We start from the raw sequence: 16,137 nt of genomic DNA, 5'->3' as shown, positions 1-16,137 counted from the left end.
ATGTTTGTTAGTCACAATTTTGGAACCTATCTCTTGGAGGCATCTACCCAGGGAGAACACTCCAAGCTCTCCCCCACGCGCCCGGCTTTATCGAATTCTTTTCTTCACATTAACTCTATTGCACATCGGCTATACGTCCACGGATATCATTACCAACCGACCGGCTACTTTCCTAGCTCTGTATGAATCATTTACAGGACCAACGCCCAATTTTCCCAGAAAAAAGCCCCCGGAGCTTTGCCGAGGATATTGGAAGCAACCACAAGACGCCGAAAATGCATCAGCCGAGAGATCATCTATCCCAATTGTCAGAGGGGCAGGTATTCCTGACATCATGTGAGGCCTTCCGGATGAAGTTTGCCAGATTGCAGGAGACGTTGAAAGATCGACTCCCTAGCCATATGATTCCCGAGCTGTGCATCCCCATGAGCGAGATACCCTTGACCACGACGGGCAAGGCCAATCGAAAATACCTACGCGAGCAGGCGGCCCAGTTATCTGTGGAGCAAATTGACGGCTACTTAGGGGTTGCCACGAATGAGACCCAGACACTGCCCGCGACCTCAACCGAGAAGACTCTGCAACGTATATGGTCTGATGTGCTCAGCCTCCCGTTGGATAAAATCAGGATTCATGACAACTGGACTCGTCTAGGTGGGGATTCCATCTTGGCGATGAAACTTGTTTCTCAGGCCCGGCACGAGGGCTACTCCTTTGTCGTCCCAGATATTCTTCGACAGAAAACAATCCACGCTCTAGCCCGACTGGCAGAGGAACGGAATGAAACACATAAGGAACCGAGACACACGGAGCAGATCAAGCCTTTCAAGCTGTTAGGACTCGACGCACCGAAGCTTCTCGACGACATTGCTGAGCAGTGTCAAATAGACCGCTCATTGATCGAGGATGCATATCCTTGCGTTGGGCTGCAATTCAGTGTCATCGATATGGTCGTCCAGCGAGGGGCGAATGTTACTATGCGCCTAGAGGTCAAACTGCCATCTGATCTCGATAAAGTTCGTCTCATAAGGGCATGGGACACAACAGTGGACTCCAATCCACTTCTTCGCACGCGAATTGCCAGGGATCTTCGAGGCAGATATCTCCAGGCCGTGCTACGAGAGAGCATCCCACTCTTGAATCTGGGTGACGAGAGCAAGCTTAATGTTGACTATGCGCCGGGGCTGGATATTTGGCAACTCGGCAAACCATTAGTCCGAGTTGCTATTCAACAGGATTTGCTTGTCATGCTTATTCACCATGCCTTGTACGACGGCTTTTCTTGGCCGCTAATTTTCAATGATATCGAGCGAGCGTACCAGGGCCAGGTGCTTTCATCTCATACGTACGTGCCTTTTGTCAAATGGGCATATGAGATTAGGGAATCGACGCGACAGTTCTGGGTTGACAAATTTGCCGGCCTTCATGGGCAGCCATTCCCTCCGTTGCGGGACGCCAATCTTGTGCCCATGGAAACACGCATTCTCCACTGCGAAATGCCCATAATTCATGATGACTATACGGTCGCCAACAAGATTCGCCTGGCTTTGACAATCACTATGTCATGGTATCACCGAACCAATGATATTTTCCTGGGCACCGTCTCTAGCCGACGGACAGTCCCTGTTCCAGATGTCGCAACCCTGCCCGCCCCCACCGCGCAAATTCTCCCTGAGCGGATTCAGCTAATGCCGGAGGAATCACTGCAAATGAATATGGACATGGTGCAGGAGCAAGCGCTGACTACAATAGAGTTTGAAGGAATCAGTGTCGAGGATATTGCAGCGTTGACTCCCGAAGCGGCGCTATCATGTCAATTCCAGACCCTGCTGGCTCTGCAAGGTGAGAAAGCTATCAGCGACGATAGTATATTCCGAGATTGGCACATGCCGGACTATGGCGCGCAGGCAGCTTGGAACCTGAAGGTGATCGGAACCCTGTCTTCTACCACCGTACGCGTTGCTCTCCATGTGAGCGAAAAAACGGTGGATCTTGATATCCAATGGCAGCGATTCTTTGATCAATTTCAAGCTGCCTTTGATCTCATACAGACCAATCCCCATTTGACTTTGGCATCAGTCATCTTGGATGTGTTTAATTTCCCCCAAATTGGCTTGTAGATCTGTCACAGCTTGTTCGGGTGATCGCTGTCTTTTTGTCATCATCGTGGTTAAAGTTCAAAATACAAGTCATCTTCAAAACCGACCACCTTTGGTCAACTTTGAGTATTTTCTCTTCGTACTCCGTACAACTCTGCTTCAAGCAGAAAAGATAAGACAAAGCTGTCGTGTCATAGTTTAAACCAATCATATCGCCTCCTATGTCTGCATGAAGATTGCGGATCAATCGGGGAATAATTGAGGTCAAGTCCGTCACGTTCGGGGCTGGGTTGCATACACTGTGTGGCTGCCTGGATGTAGTACTAGCCTATGAACCTAGTACATTTAACCGTCTCGCTTATATGAGTATTGTTTTCTTCACCCGATAAGACACCCGAGGAATGTGACCTATAAGCGGTCTAAATCGCCGAACCTGTTCCCAATATATAGAAGATCGACAGTCGACCTTCCGTCTAGGGTTGGTAGCTTGATGGCACTAAATCCTAAATTACAACCTTGCAAGGTTTCCGAGATTTCAGAATCGACCTTGTGGGTTTCTGATGTCGATCATCCTGTACTTTATATTACGGAGGCATACGCCGTATCATAACCCCATAACAGAGTAGAAAACCCGATGTTTGACCCGGTCCTATTGACTTGGCTCAAATAACTCAATGATCCTGCATAGGCCCAACTATAAACAGGCCCCATCACCTTATGCTCAAAAGGTGCTCGTTAAATAAAGTTATCCGAGACCCCGAATCATGGCTGTTGCCGTTGTCCAACCACCTGTCGTTGCTACAAAGCCCACCACAAATGACGAAAACCATGTCTCAGTACAAAAAACAGTGACGCATTTGGGACAGGAAAACCTCGTGTCTATCTGGGGATGGAACCGCGCAGTCCCCACGTCAATGGAGCGATGCATAGATGAGATGATTGGCGAGCGTACACGCACCAAACCCATGGCGCCCGCGGTGTGCGCTTGGGATGGTGACTTAACCTATCTTGAGCTAGATCAACTAGCAGGTCAGATAGCAAACAGACTGGTCAGCCTAGGAATTGGGCCTGAAGCGATTATACCACTGTGCTTTGAGAAATCGCGGTGGATGACGGTGGCAATGCTGGCCGTGATCAAAGCCGGCGCCGGTTTCGTAGCGCTCGACCCAGCGCAACCTGAGCGTCGTCTGGTTGATGTTGTGAAGCAAGTCAATGCCACGGTTCTTCTCTCCTCCCTTAAGCACGAAGCTCTGGGGGCCCGACTGGTAGACACTGTCGTCAGTGTGTCGCTCGACTGTCCAAATGTGGAACCTATCACCCTTACAACCCCCTTGAGGGCACGTCCATCGTCTGTCCTCTATGTGGTCTTCACCTCAGGCAGTACAGGTGTTCCAAAGGGTGTTGTAATCGAGCATCGAAATGTTGCATCAGCCATTTATCATCAGGTCGACCGACTGGGGATCACTGCCGATTCGAGGTTTTATGATTTTGCCTCCTACAGCTATGATGTCTCAATCAGCAATGCACTTGCAATCCTCATAACTGGCGGTTGTATCTGCACTCCGAGTGAGCAGGATCGGCTAGATAATATTGCAGGGAGCATCAGGTCATTGAGAGCCAATTCGACCGCTCTTACTCCATCTGTCGCACGTCTTTTGGTGCCGAATACCGTACCCGAAGTGCGTTCAATCATGTTGGTTGGGGAACCAGTACGAGCTGACGATATCTCTCGATGGAAAGGCCGGGCGCATGTGATCTGTCGATATGGAGTCAGTGAATCGCCCGCTGCCAGCACGATCTACGATAGCTCGACTTCCTTCGATCAGCGGCCTAGTATTGGCACTGCCGCGGGGTTAGTGACTTGGGTAGTGAATCCAAATGACCACAACCTGCTCAGCCCGCTCGGAGCTGTTGGCGAGCTTCTGCTGGAAGGGCCATCGCTAAGTCGCGGCTATCTTAACGACCCTGAGAAAACCGCTGCCACCTTCATTCAAAACCCGGAGTGGCTCCTTTGCGGAGCACCTGGCCAACCTGGCCGACATGGTCGGCTCTATACGACCGGTGATCTCGTTCGTTATGCAAATAATGGCGCCCTGACATTCGTGGGGCGCAAGGACAACCAGGTCAAAATCCGCGGGCAGCGCGTGGAATTGGGTGATATCGAGCATCACATTCAGGAGTGTTTGGGAGATGATGGTGCGCAGGTCGTCGTCGAGCTGGTTATGTTGCCAGGGCCCATCCCGAAGGCCACACTCGTGGCTTTCGTGAAACAAGGGGGGTTTCAGCAAGCCAACGACGTCCCGGGCACAGTGTAGTAATCATGTGTACAAAGACCAGAACACTAGGCAAGGTGAGCAGGAAGTTATGTGTCGAATTGAGTTGTTCACTGGGATGAGAGAGGAAAGAAGATCAATTAGATGGGGAGCAAAGTTCCTATCCATGTTAGGCAGTAAGGCTGCCTCAACAATGTGAGATCAATGCCTAGATTATATCGTACTTATATTGCTACGGAAATCAACTATTTATGTTTGTTACCAATGCTACCTTCGTGGAAGCACCTCGTTAGCTTGACCTAGACGGCAGCAAGGAAATCTTGTATATAGTCGTTCGGTAGTGGCAACCATGAGATTTTCGCAGTGCTTCATTTACGTCTACATTGGCAGATACCAAAAGAGTTTGCGAACTATTCGACCTTGCCTACATCGCACACCGATGAACATGATATTTGAGATGACCGTTTTGATTAAGTATACAAACGAGAAGAATTTGAGACCCATCAACACACATACACAAATGGAGTACAAGGAAGGCAAGATGCATGTGCAAGCGCTTGTCACTGGGGATGCCCCAATATGCGCGTCAATTGGATTAAAGAATTGGACTTCCAAAGGGACATCTGAAGAATGGAATACATATCGAAAAACATTGGGATAGTCCCTGAGTATCACGGCTGTCCTTCAGAGCGTGAAAGATCAAACACCCGTCGAACAAAGTGGACCGTAGTGTGTCCCTGGTAGATAGTGCTGGTACCATGAAGGGCTTCCCACGCAAGTCGGGCAGTAGAACAGACCCGTCGGATCATACTTCTTCTTGATCGCTGCAAGCCGAAGATAGTTCGTACCATAGAAATTAGTAGCCCACAAGGGATCGTTGCGATCGGCCTTTCTTGTTGTTAATATAAGTCCTCAACAAGTATCAATGTACCACGTACCTCATTCATGTAACTGCCTAGGGTTGGGGTTAACAGGCTCATGGCTGCTCCTTTGGTGTATGTGATATCGTCCTTCACAGACTGAGCAGTGGACTCGTCTGCCCAGCCTCGAGCGACAACTTCCACGATGTAGGCAGAGCGCCACGCAGGGTTGACACTAGAGTGTTTATCATTCCCATCAGTTAGAACCTTGCCACCAGCAACGAGTTCCACATTATTGATTGTATATTCATTTGCTTCACCGGCGATAGCTCCGATCATGCTACGCAGTCGAGTCCGACTAGACGTCAGAGCGGCTTTCCCAATCATCCGCGAAGTCATTGCCGAGTTCGATGATCCACCAGGCTGCTTCATACCCGACATAGCCTGGTAATACGCTGCGTATGTTGGGAATTCAAACCATGAGACAGATACAGAAAGCGAAGTACCATTATACTTCTGCAGCTGTTCCAGAAGCGGCGCTGAAATTTTCTGTGCCTCAGCCAGCGACTTGCCCATAATTGCGGCAGCATGAACATAGCCAACGGTCTCGTTGCCGAAGAGCTTCATGGGGCTGTTAATAGACCAGGAGCCATACCCAGAGAACCCCTTATCCATGATACTAGGGTACTGCTCGTGAATATCGGTAATAGCATCCAAGAGTGAGTCGGTATCCTCGCTAGGCGCAATCGGGCTAACTGTGAGGGATTGTGCAACAACAGGCTTGCTGGGGTACACTTTAACTGTCATCGAGGTAACGACGCCATAGCTGCCACCTCCACCGCCGCGAATGGCAAAGTAGAGATCCGAATTTTGGCAAGCATTAGCTGTAACAATAGCGCCACTAGCTAGCACAACCTCAGCTTCTAGCACTTGATCCGCAGCAAGACCGTAGTCACGGCTGGCTGGCGAGTGACCGCCTCCCTGTGTGTAACCGCCGATGCACCCAACGGTCTTTCCGTAACAACATATTAGAATTGTAGACTTGGCGGGAATTGGGGACATAATATGAATTCTCATACCGGATCACCCCCACCAACGATGACGACATTGCGCTTGAAGGCCACTTCATACACATCTTCCCAAACATACCCTCCGCCAATGGTGATCGCAGAGCCTGTCCAACCGCTGCTTGCGCATTTATCGGAAGCCGTGTAGGTCTCGTGGAAGGTAATTCCCGTCTGAATATATTTGATCCAAATTTGGAGTGCTCCATAGCCCTCGCTCCTATAATCAAGTTATAGGTTAGTAGATAGATTATTTATCGATGATCTCACTGGTGTGACTAACTTTCCCAGCATATCATGCCCGGTGTTTCTTATAACCAAGCGAACGTTATTCTTTTGCGCAAATGCTATGCCAGCTGCAAGCTCCGCGGGCTCTGTTGCATTGATCGTATATACTGGGGCGGGCCCTAAGATACACTTCTCAGTGCTTTGGCCCGTGCTCAGATCAACGGCGGGGCATGAAACATCCGTGGGATAAACGTATCCGACCGGGGAAAGCTCTTGAAATGTAGAATTGGACCATTGCGAGTAGACGTGGGCGCACTCCTCGTCATCCTGGTAAGTGCCGGGGTAACACGAAATAGCAACTGGGAGATTGTGGATAAGTTTCCCAGCTACTGTTGTGTTGAGGGCATTCCAAGTGTTAACAGAAGGCCAGCATGAGTCTTCTGGAGTCTGCAGAGAAAGTTAATCCAGGCACGTGGAAAAATCGATATTTGATGTCGGGTTCAAATATATATAACTTACGCACTTGCACGCGTTCTGACTCGCATAGCCGATGCCGGCAAAAGCTAGAACGGACAAAATTCTTGACAACATGGCAAAATACCGTTATCCCAAGGGAGTAACGGATATGAAGAGGGCTTCTAGCAAATCCGGGGCAAACAAACTCTTCATTCAAATATTTAAGGGGCTGCGGGCGGCAGACGGCACACGGATAGAATAATTTCCCGGCACCATCTAATGTACGCATATAGCAAGCGCGAGTGGATTGTCGCATCAGCTCATTCTACGACCATTTCTAGCCCAACCAGAAGGTGGAAACTCATATGGAGCACTCCGTAGCGTTATTGACCTCCGCCCTGGGGCATAACCGACGTGTGGTCTGTGTGGTTTGGGTGGGTCATGGATCGTGAATTTTATTCTCAATTTCCTTCATTGAAAAATAAATGCTACGTTGGAAGAACAAATTGAAAAACAACTAATGGGGGAGACACTTGTGCTTCTTCACACCCCCTATCACAATGAAATATGCAAACAATGCGGCCTAGATAAAGGACACTAGGCTTGAAACAAGCCCAATGGGCCAAGCTGCTGGGGCCGCTAGAATATATGTAACACTAACAATCAAACTAATTGTCAAGGATCAACAATACCGAGCTCGCTTGGGCGTTAGTTTAACTTAGTGTATAACAAAATAGATTGAACTATAATCTGCTCAATTGATCTTTTTACCCATAAACCCCAGATATTCCGGCTCGTCCGGGTGTCGACTTCGTGTTGATCCTTACTTTTTGATTGATTAATCCATCTATTTGATTTCATTTGGCGCCAACTCAAGTCTGGCACAAATGCTGAGTGTGAAAAAGACATTAATTAACTCCCCTCGCCTAGTCTAAAAGGGATGAATATGAGCCGCCTTTCCGTCCCGGGGGGCGAAGTTGTTAACCCATCGACAGGGATTACGAACCCCTTCATAAATTTTTCAACGCACTACTGCGGATCTTGCCTACTTTGTACATCTGGGTATCCACAAATCAGCCCCTCGAGAGATGAGTTGATAGATGAACGAAATGAACACTAGGAGCAAGAGCCTCGTGTGATTGAAGGCAAGTCCCGAGGAACTGTAAAGGATGAACTAAACATTTTTATTGTGGATTTTACATCGCATTTGAGGCACTTTGCTTGGCCAGTGTGCGTACTATTTTCAGTTGTCAATGCGTATTCCGTTATATTGCTCCTCTTGCCCGGATCTTTGTCGGTCCTAGGTCTACAAGGGTCTGCTGTGCTCTTCGTGCTATTATTTGCAGATAGACGAGTTGAATTTCATGCCAATGTGAGAAATATTGCGTTGTTTTTTCCCCCTGGGCCTCCTACATGACAGCTGTCGAGGACCATTTGGGACCATCGCCTCTTGGTTATTGCCTCACAAAAGCAACCGTTGCGCGCTTACGCATGCCAACTTCTGTGGCCATGAGCAGTGCACCCATCCCTCATGGAGTGGCAACCCATCTTTCAGTGAATGGCCTCATAGCCATAACCTGGGTTGGAGCAGCGCTGGGTACTCTATTCACAGTTGCTCGTATCGCAATTCGGATAAAATATATGCACCGCCTGCTAGCCGATGACTACTTCATGCTTCTTGCTTTGGCCTTTCTCATTACCAACGCAGTCCTACAAACCTTACAGGCACCTCATCTTTATTATATGATACTTCAAACCACGGAGCCCGATATTGTTCACCATGGGCTGCTCTACACACGCTTCGAGTTTCCTATCATTGGTATATTTTGGTCTGTGCTATGGAGCGTCAAAGGATCGTTTCTGGCCCTATTTTGGATGTTGTCGGACGGACTACCTCGATACCGGCGCGTGTGGTGGATAATTACAGTTTTCGCGGTATTGGCATATATTGGCTGCTGGATGGCTTCAATATTCAACTGCCATCCACCGTCCGACTACTTTAGATTTGGTATAGTATTCCCTCTATGAAATCGGTTTGCTAGGGCAATCTCTGACATTTCATAGGAAAATGCACCAAGCCGATTGACCAGAAGGGATCTGTTATCTCTATATCTTATAGTACGGTAGTTGATATAATCACGGACTTGTTGAGTATGGCCTCCTATCGTCGCGATAATTCAACACAATATAATTGACACTGGGGCGCGTACTAGTCATGTCTCTTCCACTTAGTCTGATTTGGGGCACCAGAATCAACCTCCAGCAAAAGATCGGTTTGGCGGTTGTCTTCGGTTTCGGATTTGTTATTATCGGAGCGGCAATTGTTCGCGCTATCGAGATCACCGGCAAAGCATACTCTGACCAAGCAGCCCTTGCTATATGGAGTATTGCCGAGTCCTCAATATGCAAGTGACCCCTACGTTGGACCTACCACTGAAGTATACTAACTACAGTAAAGCCATCATTGTCGGATGCCTCCCGCCATTTCGAGCTGTAATCTCAAAAAGCCCAAGCGTTACCCAGTACCGCTACGGATTTTCTAGCGGCAATTCGGGTGTATACCCTACCTCACCACGCGGCAAGCTCCGTTCCACTACAACCAATTGGAACGAGGTTTCCTTGCCTGTGCAGGACCACCGGCAATATCACAATCTGGATTACGAGATGAATGCGCCGCAAAATGTGCACATTGATGATGTACAGGTTGCTGGACACTCGAAGACCCGGAAAGAGAACCTACGGGGGAGGAATCTCGAAATTAACATGGTACAGGAATTTGTGAGTTGTCCATTTTGGGGGACTTAAGTTGCAGGTTCGGAGCTAATGATTGAGTCGTAGAGCGTGGTTTCCTCGCACTAATCTCGTCTTTGGTGGTATGCAGGTGGATACATATGTGATTTGTACTAGCCATGGAGTTTTATCAAAACAAGCCTGTTGCATGGAGTGTTGCACCGTTTCTTGCCCAAAATTGATCAGTCCAAACAATCTCGTGGCTTAAGGGGAAGAGACAGTTTACCTTCTTTAGACAGATGTTGACACAATATCTGTCTACTTGCTCCTGGTGGAGCCAAACCTTAAGCTAGACTTGCCCAATCTCAGTCCACTCACTCCCATCACCCTAGGTCGTGCGACACTAAAGCGACCCTCATCATTCTACTCCTCTACCACCAGTCAACGAATTGTACAATATCATCATCTCCTATGCTATCTCAATCACATACGACCATAGGGTGTGGAAAACAGGGCTTCCCGTCCGCTCAGCCGTACTTAAGCCCATTACTCTACGCGGCCAATCCTCGAGACGCCCTGAAGACCAAAATGGCAAAAGCATTGGTCTTAGGGTGAGTGTGGGTGATATGGGTGAGAATTCTAGAGACCGGGGTGACAGAGGTGAGAACGGGTGACAAGGTGACAGTGTCCCCTCACACATGGACCCAAGCTAGAGTGATAAATACCCCACGGAGGCTTTGGTTTCGGCTCGTCCTACTTTTTTCATTCCATTATCGTCCAAGACTGTGTTCCCTAAAGATCTTCAGAAGGCTCTCGATGAGCGTATCGCACGTGCCGCATCACGTGGCTTCACCCACGGGTATCACACTGAGCGGGAGAACGAGGACAACATTATATGCCACAAAAAGCTAGCACCTGCGACAGTCGATAAATATGAGAGCTCCGTCTTGAACTGGGCTCTGTAAGGTGTTAAGCTTTAGTTGACGGACTATTATTAACAATCTGTATATGGAGACTTTCTCGAAGGAAGCGGCCGATGCCAACTTTTCGAAAGACGAGCCGGACCTAACTCCGTAGCTCTTAGAATCATTCGCAGAATATTATACTACGCTAAAAAATCGAGCGAGATTATACACAGTTCCAGCCTGATCTCTTAGAGGTCCGGATTTTGGACCCTCCTTGGCGTCTCCGCGGGTCTAAATGGGGTCGCAGCCAGGTCTAATTATCGTTATGAAAAGCCGAGTAAGCCGATCCTCCGAGGTAGAAGATTCCACCAAAGAGCCTCTAAATAGTTTTTTGGGAACTGGTGAGATTGGGAGGGGGATAAATTGTTAGATTGCTAACTTCTTATATTTCTCTTGTCCGTATGCTATAGAAAGTTCTAGCTACTCCTAATGTTCTTTAATGAATCTGCTTTGCAACTTTTTTTGTATAAGACATCTAGTCGTTTGCCTTCTTCGATCTATTTGGAGTTAACACACTTGACTCTATTTAATTTAATCGCCATTTTAAGAAATTATATGAGACTTTATCTCCATTTTATTGGCATAGATATTGTTAATATAACTACGTGTAAAATTAGGCTAAAGGTGACACAGTAGTTTCTGTTGAAACGCGCTCGATATTATTCTTTATGTACATTAAAACTAGGTTATCGCCCTTTGATAATCTGTAGATATGAGCGACAACCTATATCACATTGACTACGTCTCAAAGCCTCGGCATCTTTAATCATGGGAGGAGGATTCCTAATATGCACCTACCCTGGGATATTTTCGAAGCCCTCTTGCCCCGCCATCCCGTAACCTCCCTATCTTTCCTGCTCGACGATGAACCAAGTCCCGTAAGCCGATCTCAACAAAGCACTTTACCATTGCTCTAGGAATCTGACTGGGAGAAAGACAGAATCAATGACGAGGATTCCCCGACCTATATCCACTACTTTATAGAATGGCGGGTTACTCTCTATGATAAGGCCGTGGTGAAGGACACTAAAGAAGACTTTCGTAGTCGAGTCGTAAATCTGCTAATGGTCTCGAAAATGACCAAACCAGCGGGCCATAACTCCATGGCTAATGCATTTCGGAATATGCGGATTAAATTTTCGAAATGCCAGGACATTTAGTATATAGGAGAAGATTCTGTATTGACAGCATCCCATGCTCCTGCGCTACTTGCATCCCACGCGCAGTGTCAAGACCCACTAATCATTAAGTTTCCTCTTCCCTGAATTCACAATCATTCCTCGCGCACCGGAACGCAAATACACGACTACGCTCGATCTGTCCGCGAGAAACTTCTGAACAGTCACACAAGGGATTCCCACCTCGAATGCCCTCCCAGTCATCAAAGACCATACTATGGCACTCTCCGCAGACATAACGCCATCTGTTCCTATTGCCGTTGGAATTACTGGTTGTTTGGCAACGATACATCTGAGCGCCGCAGCAGTCGGGCGCCCGTGAGAATAGGCTAGGGATTTCTCTGGGCATATTGAAAGAGATGGAAGCAATGGTGTCTAAATTTTGTCAGCTTGAAAGTGATACTAGCCAAGCCCCTTACTTACAGTGGTTTGAGTGGTCAGTGGCAGTGAACAACAATTGCGCGTATCTCAGGCAAAGACCAACAATAAGAGGAGCACTATAAGGCGGGAGATAATGCCATTAGAGGGGATCATAGAGGCATCTTATACTCAGGTGTCAATCCGTCCCGCTAAACCTGACACAAGTCATAGCAAATTCTCCTACAATTGGCTGGGGCCAAAATAACCGCGAAAACACAGAATGACAAATACCCGACTGTACCCCAGCAGTTGCCAGCGCATACATACCCAAAACTGCCAGATTAGTCGGCGGAATCGAACAGAATTCGGTTGCCTGCGCTGACGCTTTTGAGATCGTGTTCGATTCTCGGATATTTCATTCGCGCATTCAGAGAACTCTTACTTGAGATGAAAAGCCACCAGGATTGGTGTTTCGCGTTGATGCATGATCGACCGAGCCGGGATAACAGCGACTAAGAAGTGTTTGGTTTTCGGCCATAGGATTGGTTATTGCGAGTCTGTGCTGCTTACATGCTGCAACCGTCAACTGTGGAATGACGCAACCATAAGCCCAAATGTTGGATTCTCGAATTTTGGATTGGTCCACCAGGTACATCGACAAGTTGTCTTTAAGCATGATCATCACTCGTGCGTTTCTCTGCGACTATATTGGCCATCTATTTCTGACTATTTGCATCCCGCACTAGTTTCTGAACAACTGCCTGAGGTAGGCACAGACCATCTGCAAGGCTATAGATACACCCGATCGCATTCAAAGTCTTGTCCTATCCACTGGGCTTAGCGTTCTCTTTTTTACCTTCACATCCCTTTCCCTTATTCACCATCGGGTCGGCTTTTCGGCTGACTTATCAAACTCAATCGTCTCTCCTACTTCGGCCGACTCGATCGGATCATGGAATTTTTTCACAATCCACCACTAATGGAGGATAAGCCAACCACGGTAGGGCTTGTGTTTACCACTCTACATTGGCGGAGCTGATTTGTTTTTATCATTAGCATCAAGCATTCGAGGACTTTGACTTCGCAGTCAATCCGGAAATGTTAGTGATCTTCCTACTAACGACGACTCGAAATATATACCTCAAACACGTCAGCGGCAAATGGTTCCAAAGCCAAAGGCGACGTGAGTCAAAGCTTTCTAATGACCGTAATAGAAAGATGTGTTGAGGGGGCAGTTGGATCAGCAAGACTATCTATCCACTGTAAATGTCCAGCTCGGAAAGGCGTTCAGGTAACAGCAAAGTCGCCAAGGACAACGAGGCTAGCGCGAGTCGGGGAGAAAGCAAAAGAGAAGAAATTCGATCAGTCGAATATCTCAAGGACAGGACTCGCCTTTCCGGGTATCTACGTATCAAGTACCACGCGCGCGAAATAGCCTTGCAATGCAATTGCACAATCCCCGCCTGTCCTGCTGCATTATGACCCTTAATGTTCAGCCATATGCTTCTCCCCGCCAGGAGTCCGTCTTCGACACTCCTGCTGACGTTCGGACGAGGGAATGACCAGTAGAGAAAGGTTGAGAGCTAATGTTGGTTTGGGTAGTGGTGATGACAAATCTTATGCTGGGTCTTGGCTCGAGGGCCAGAACCTGATGGAAAGTGAATATCAAGAATCGGAGGTGATTGGTACCTCGTTACAGCCGACTATATCTCCTATAATATACTCCCAGCCTGAAACGTTTGGTGACAAGCTTAATGTCGCGTCTTCTTTCATTTGCGATGCCGCGCTGGATTTTGACGCTTACAATACCCCCGCCTTGCACCAGTGGCCACTTCAGCCGACTATATCTCCTATAATATACTCCCAGCCTGAAACGTTTGGTGACAAGCTTAATGTCGCGTCTTCTTTCATTTGCGATGCCGCGCTGGATTTTGACGCTTACAATACCCCCGCCTTGCACCAGTGGCCACTTCAGCCGGCCCACGAAACCGTTAATCGACGGTCTTCCAATCAATGGCAGTTCGATCAAGTCTTCCAATCGTTCGTACTCTGTGCCCTGATCACCTAGAGAAGGTGACTTGCTAAGTAGCCCACAGAAACCCAGTGGAACTACCAGATACCACAGTTCCTGCAAATGAATTCGAGCATGTACCATCTGCGAGTGACATTGCTCAGAGTCCCTTTCGACCACTCCGGCCAAAGCCAACACGGCAGCAGACCCCAGTGCCCATACTAGCATCGTCAAAAAAGCCATTTCATTGCGCAAAGTGTTCAAAGACTTACGATTCCCCGGGTGGGTTGAGAAGGCACGACGTTAAGGCGCACGATGCAGAGAGGAGAACTGGTGGTCGGCCTTCAAATAGCTCAAGACGACTGTCTTGATTATTGCGAAGGACAAATAATCGGCTATTTGCGTCTCCTTTGGTATTGCTAGTCGAAATTGCTCGTGGTTTAACTTAGAAATCTTGTGGTTCATTGTTCTTACAAAATTTTCACGGGTACAGTAGATACATGGTACGTGTATGATATTTCCAGGAAGATTGGAGCTGATTCAAAACACCCGCAATTATCTGTCAAGGAGCTTACGGTATTACCCCGGGTCTTAGTGATCTCTCCTGGCTGGTCTGCGATCAGAAATCGAGGCTAAGATGAGAGTGTTGGAGAACGAGGCACGATATTGCTATAGCAGAAACTGGGTATGAGCGAGGAGCCTACTGAACTCAGCTTTAAGTTGCTTGACACTGTTCATGGCCGTCTTTGTAAAATCTGACTCAAATATAGAATCATAGTCAAAAAGAGACAGGGTGGGGTCCCATAGATTAGTGCTCGCAGCAGAATTTAGAATCACATACAGGGAATATATGATAAATTAGCGCTTTTCTCGAGATACTTGTTCGTATTTGCTTGTTTCCTATTATATATAATGGGTTTTTTCCCACTTAGATAATCCTACCTGGCCAGTCAGTATCGTATACTTTTGAGACTGATAATGTCAATTCAGGGTGAGCTCTAATTGGCCAGTGACTAGTCATGTTGCCTACTTGTGGTATGATGCTTCTAGATTTAGTTATGTGCAGATGGCAAGATGTCCAGCGTTTCAAGGGAAACGACACGGTCCAATGAAATTCTGCTTTTGTCGGGCTGCAAGGGTCAATGCATTGGTCGTGCGACTGGGTGATTTCTTACCTAGCTTCTCACCCCGTCTATAGTGCACTCACCCTTGTCACCCCAGTCGCGCGACCGCAAAGCGGCGCTCACCCATTTCTCACCCGGGCGACACCCACCGAACTATTGACCGCACATAAGCCCATTGCCACACGCCGGTGAGTTAGTAGTGGGGTGGGTGACCACCAGCGAATCCTCACTGTTGTATGTTTTTGTTTTCTTTTTTCTTTTTGGCATATGCTCTCTATTCAAGCATTTAAAATGGTTGGCAGTTTGAAATTAAGCATAATTCAGGCATCGACACCAAAAAAGGAAATCAACAGCGGTCCATGGCGCCATACAGCTCCATGGCGATGACAATGGTAAAACAGTACACCTGAATAGTCTCCATACATCAACAATTCCCAAGCAATCATCAGATCAGAGGATGGGTCGTCTTTTGTCAAAACCGTGGCTTATCGTAAGATGCGAGGACCTAATGAAGAGTGTCCTTACGACTACGACATACAACGTTTACCGGCCATTGTGCCATAACAGATTGTGTCGTAGGTAGTAGTAATCTTGATTAATTCCTTTCCAACTACAAAAACTTTGACTTCATCTTATTTTTACCTTTTACTGGCTAATTACTCTATTTTAACAAGAGCTCTAGGACTCATGAAGTGGATCACCGGAGACGTCGCTAAGGTGGTCACCAATCAAAGCTCAACGGGTTCCGCAGAGTGCGAAACTCCGGCTTACGGGACATAGACTCGCGTT

At 47.7% G+C, this 16,137-nt stretch overlaps 5 protein-coding genes across 5 annotated transcripts; 4 read left to right on the top strand and 1 right to left on the bottom strand.

Annotated features, from left to right (window-relative positions):
* Positions 1-275: 275 nt before the first annotated feature.
* Positions 276-2,120, top strand: N7517_010577 (uncharacterized protein; the record flags this gene model as incomplete). The annotated part of the gene is made up of 1 exon (XM_056728300.1): positions 276-2,120. One exon carries the CDS (start codon positions 276-278, stop codon positions 2,118-2,120), a length of 1,845 nt encoding a protein of 614 aa, XP_056574115.1.
* Positions 2,121-2,863: 743 nt separating this feature from the next.
* N7517_010576 (non-ribosomal peptide synthetase) lies at positions 2,864-4,414 on the top strand (the record flags this gene model as incomplete). Its single annotated transcript, XM_056728299.1, has 1 exon — positions 2,864-4,414. The coding sequence occupies one exon, from the start codon at positions 2,864-2,866 to the stop codon at positions 4,412-4,414; it is 1,551 nt and encodes a 516-aa protein (XP_056574114.1).
* A 657-nt stretch (positions 4,415-5,071) lies between these two features.
* N7517_010575 (uncharacterized protein) lies at positions 5,072-7,085 on the bottom strand (the record flags this gene model as incomplete). The annotated part of the gene is made up of 5 exons (XM_056728298.1): positions 5,072-5,260; positions 5,311-6,243; positions 6,312-6,516; positions 6,580-6,971; positions 7,044-7,085. Coding segments are annotated over 5 exons (1,761 nt in total), but the record flags the coding sequence as incomplete, so codon positions are not given.
* A 1,386-nt stretch (positions 7,086-8,471) lies between these two features.
* Positions 8,472-9,839, top strand: N7517_010574 (uncharacterized protein; the record flags this gene model as incomplete). The annotated part of the gene is made up of 4 exons (XM_056728297.1): positions 8,472-8,799; positions 9,194-9,364; positions 9,439-9,758; positions 9,819-9,839. The coding sequence occupies 4 exons, from the start codon at positions 8,472-8,474 to the stop codon at positions 9,837-9,839; spliced, it is 840 nt and encodes a 279-aa protein (XP_056574112.1).
* Positions 9,840-12,827: 2,988 nt separating this feature from the next.
* N7517_010573 (uncharacterized protein) lies at positions 12,828-14,281 on the top strand (the record flags this gene model as incomplete). Its single annotated transcript, XM_056728296.1, has 2 exons — positions 12,828-12,862; positions 13,816-14,281. The coding sequence occupies 2 exons, from the start codon at positions 12,828-12,830 to the stop codon at positions 14,279-14,281; spliced, it is 501 nt and encodes a 166-aa protein (XP_056574111.1).
* Between the last annotated feature and the right edge of the window lie 1,856 nt (positions 14,282-16,137).

Source organism: Penicillium concentricum, assembly GCF_028827145.1.
Source record: "Penicillium concentricum strain IBT 3081 chromosome Unknown utg000006l_segment0_segment0, whole genome shotgun sequence".
NCBI classification, from domain to species: Eukaryota; Fungi; Ascomycota; class Eurotiomycetes; order Eurotiales; family Aspergillaceae; genus Penicillium; species Penicillium concentricum.
This window is presented reverse-complemented; position numbering and strand designations above follow the sequence as displayed.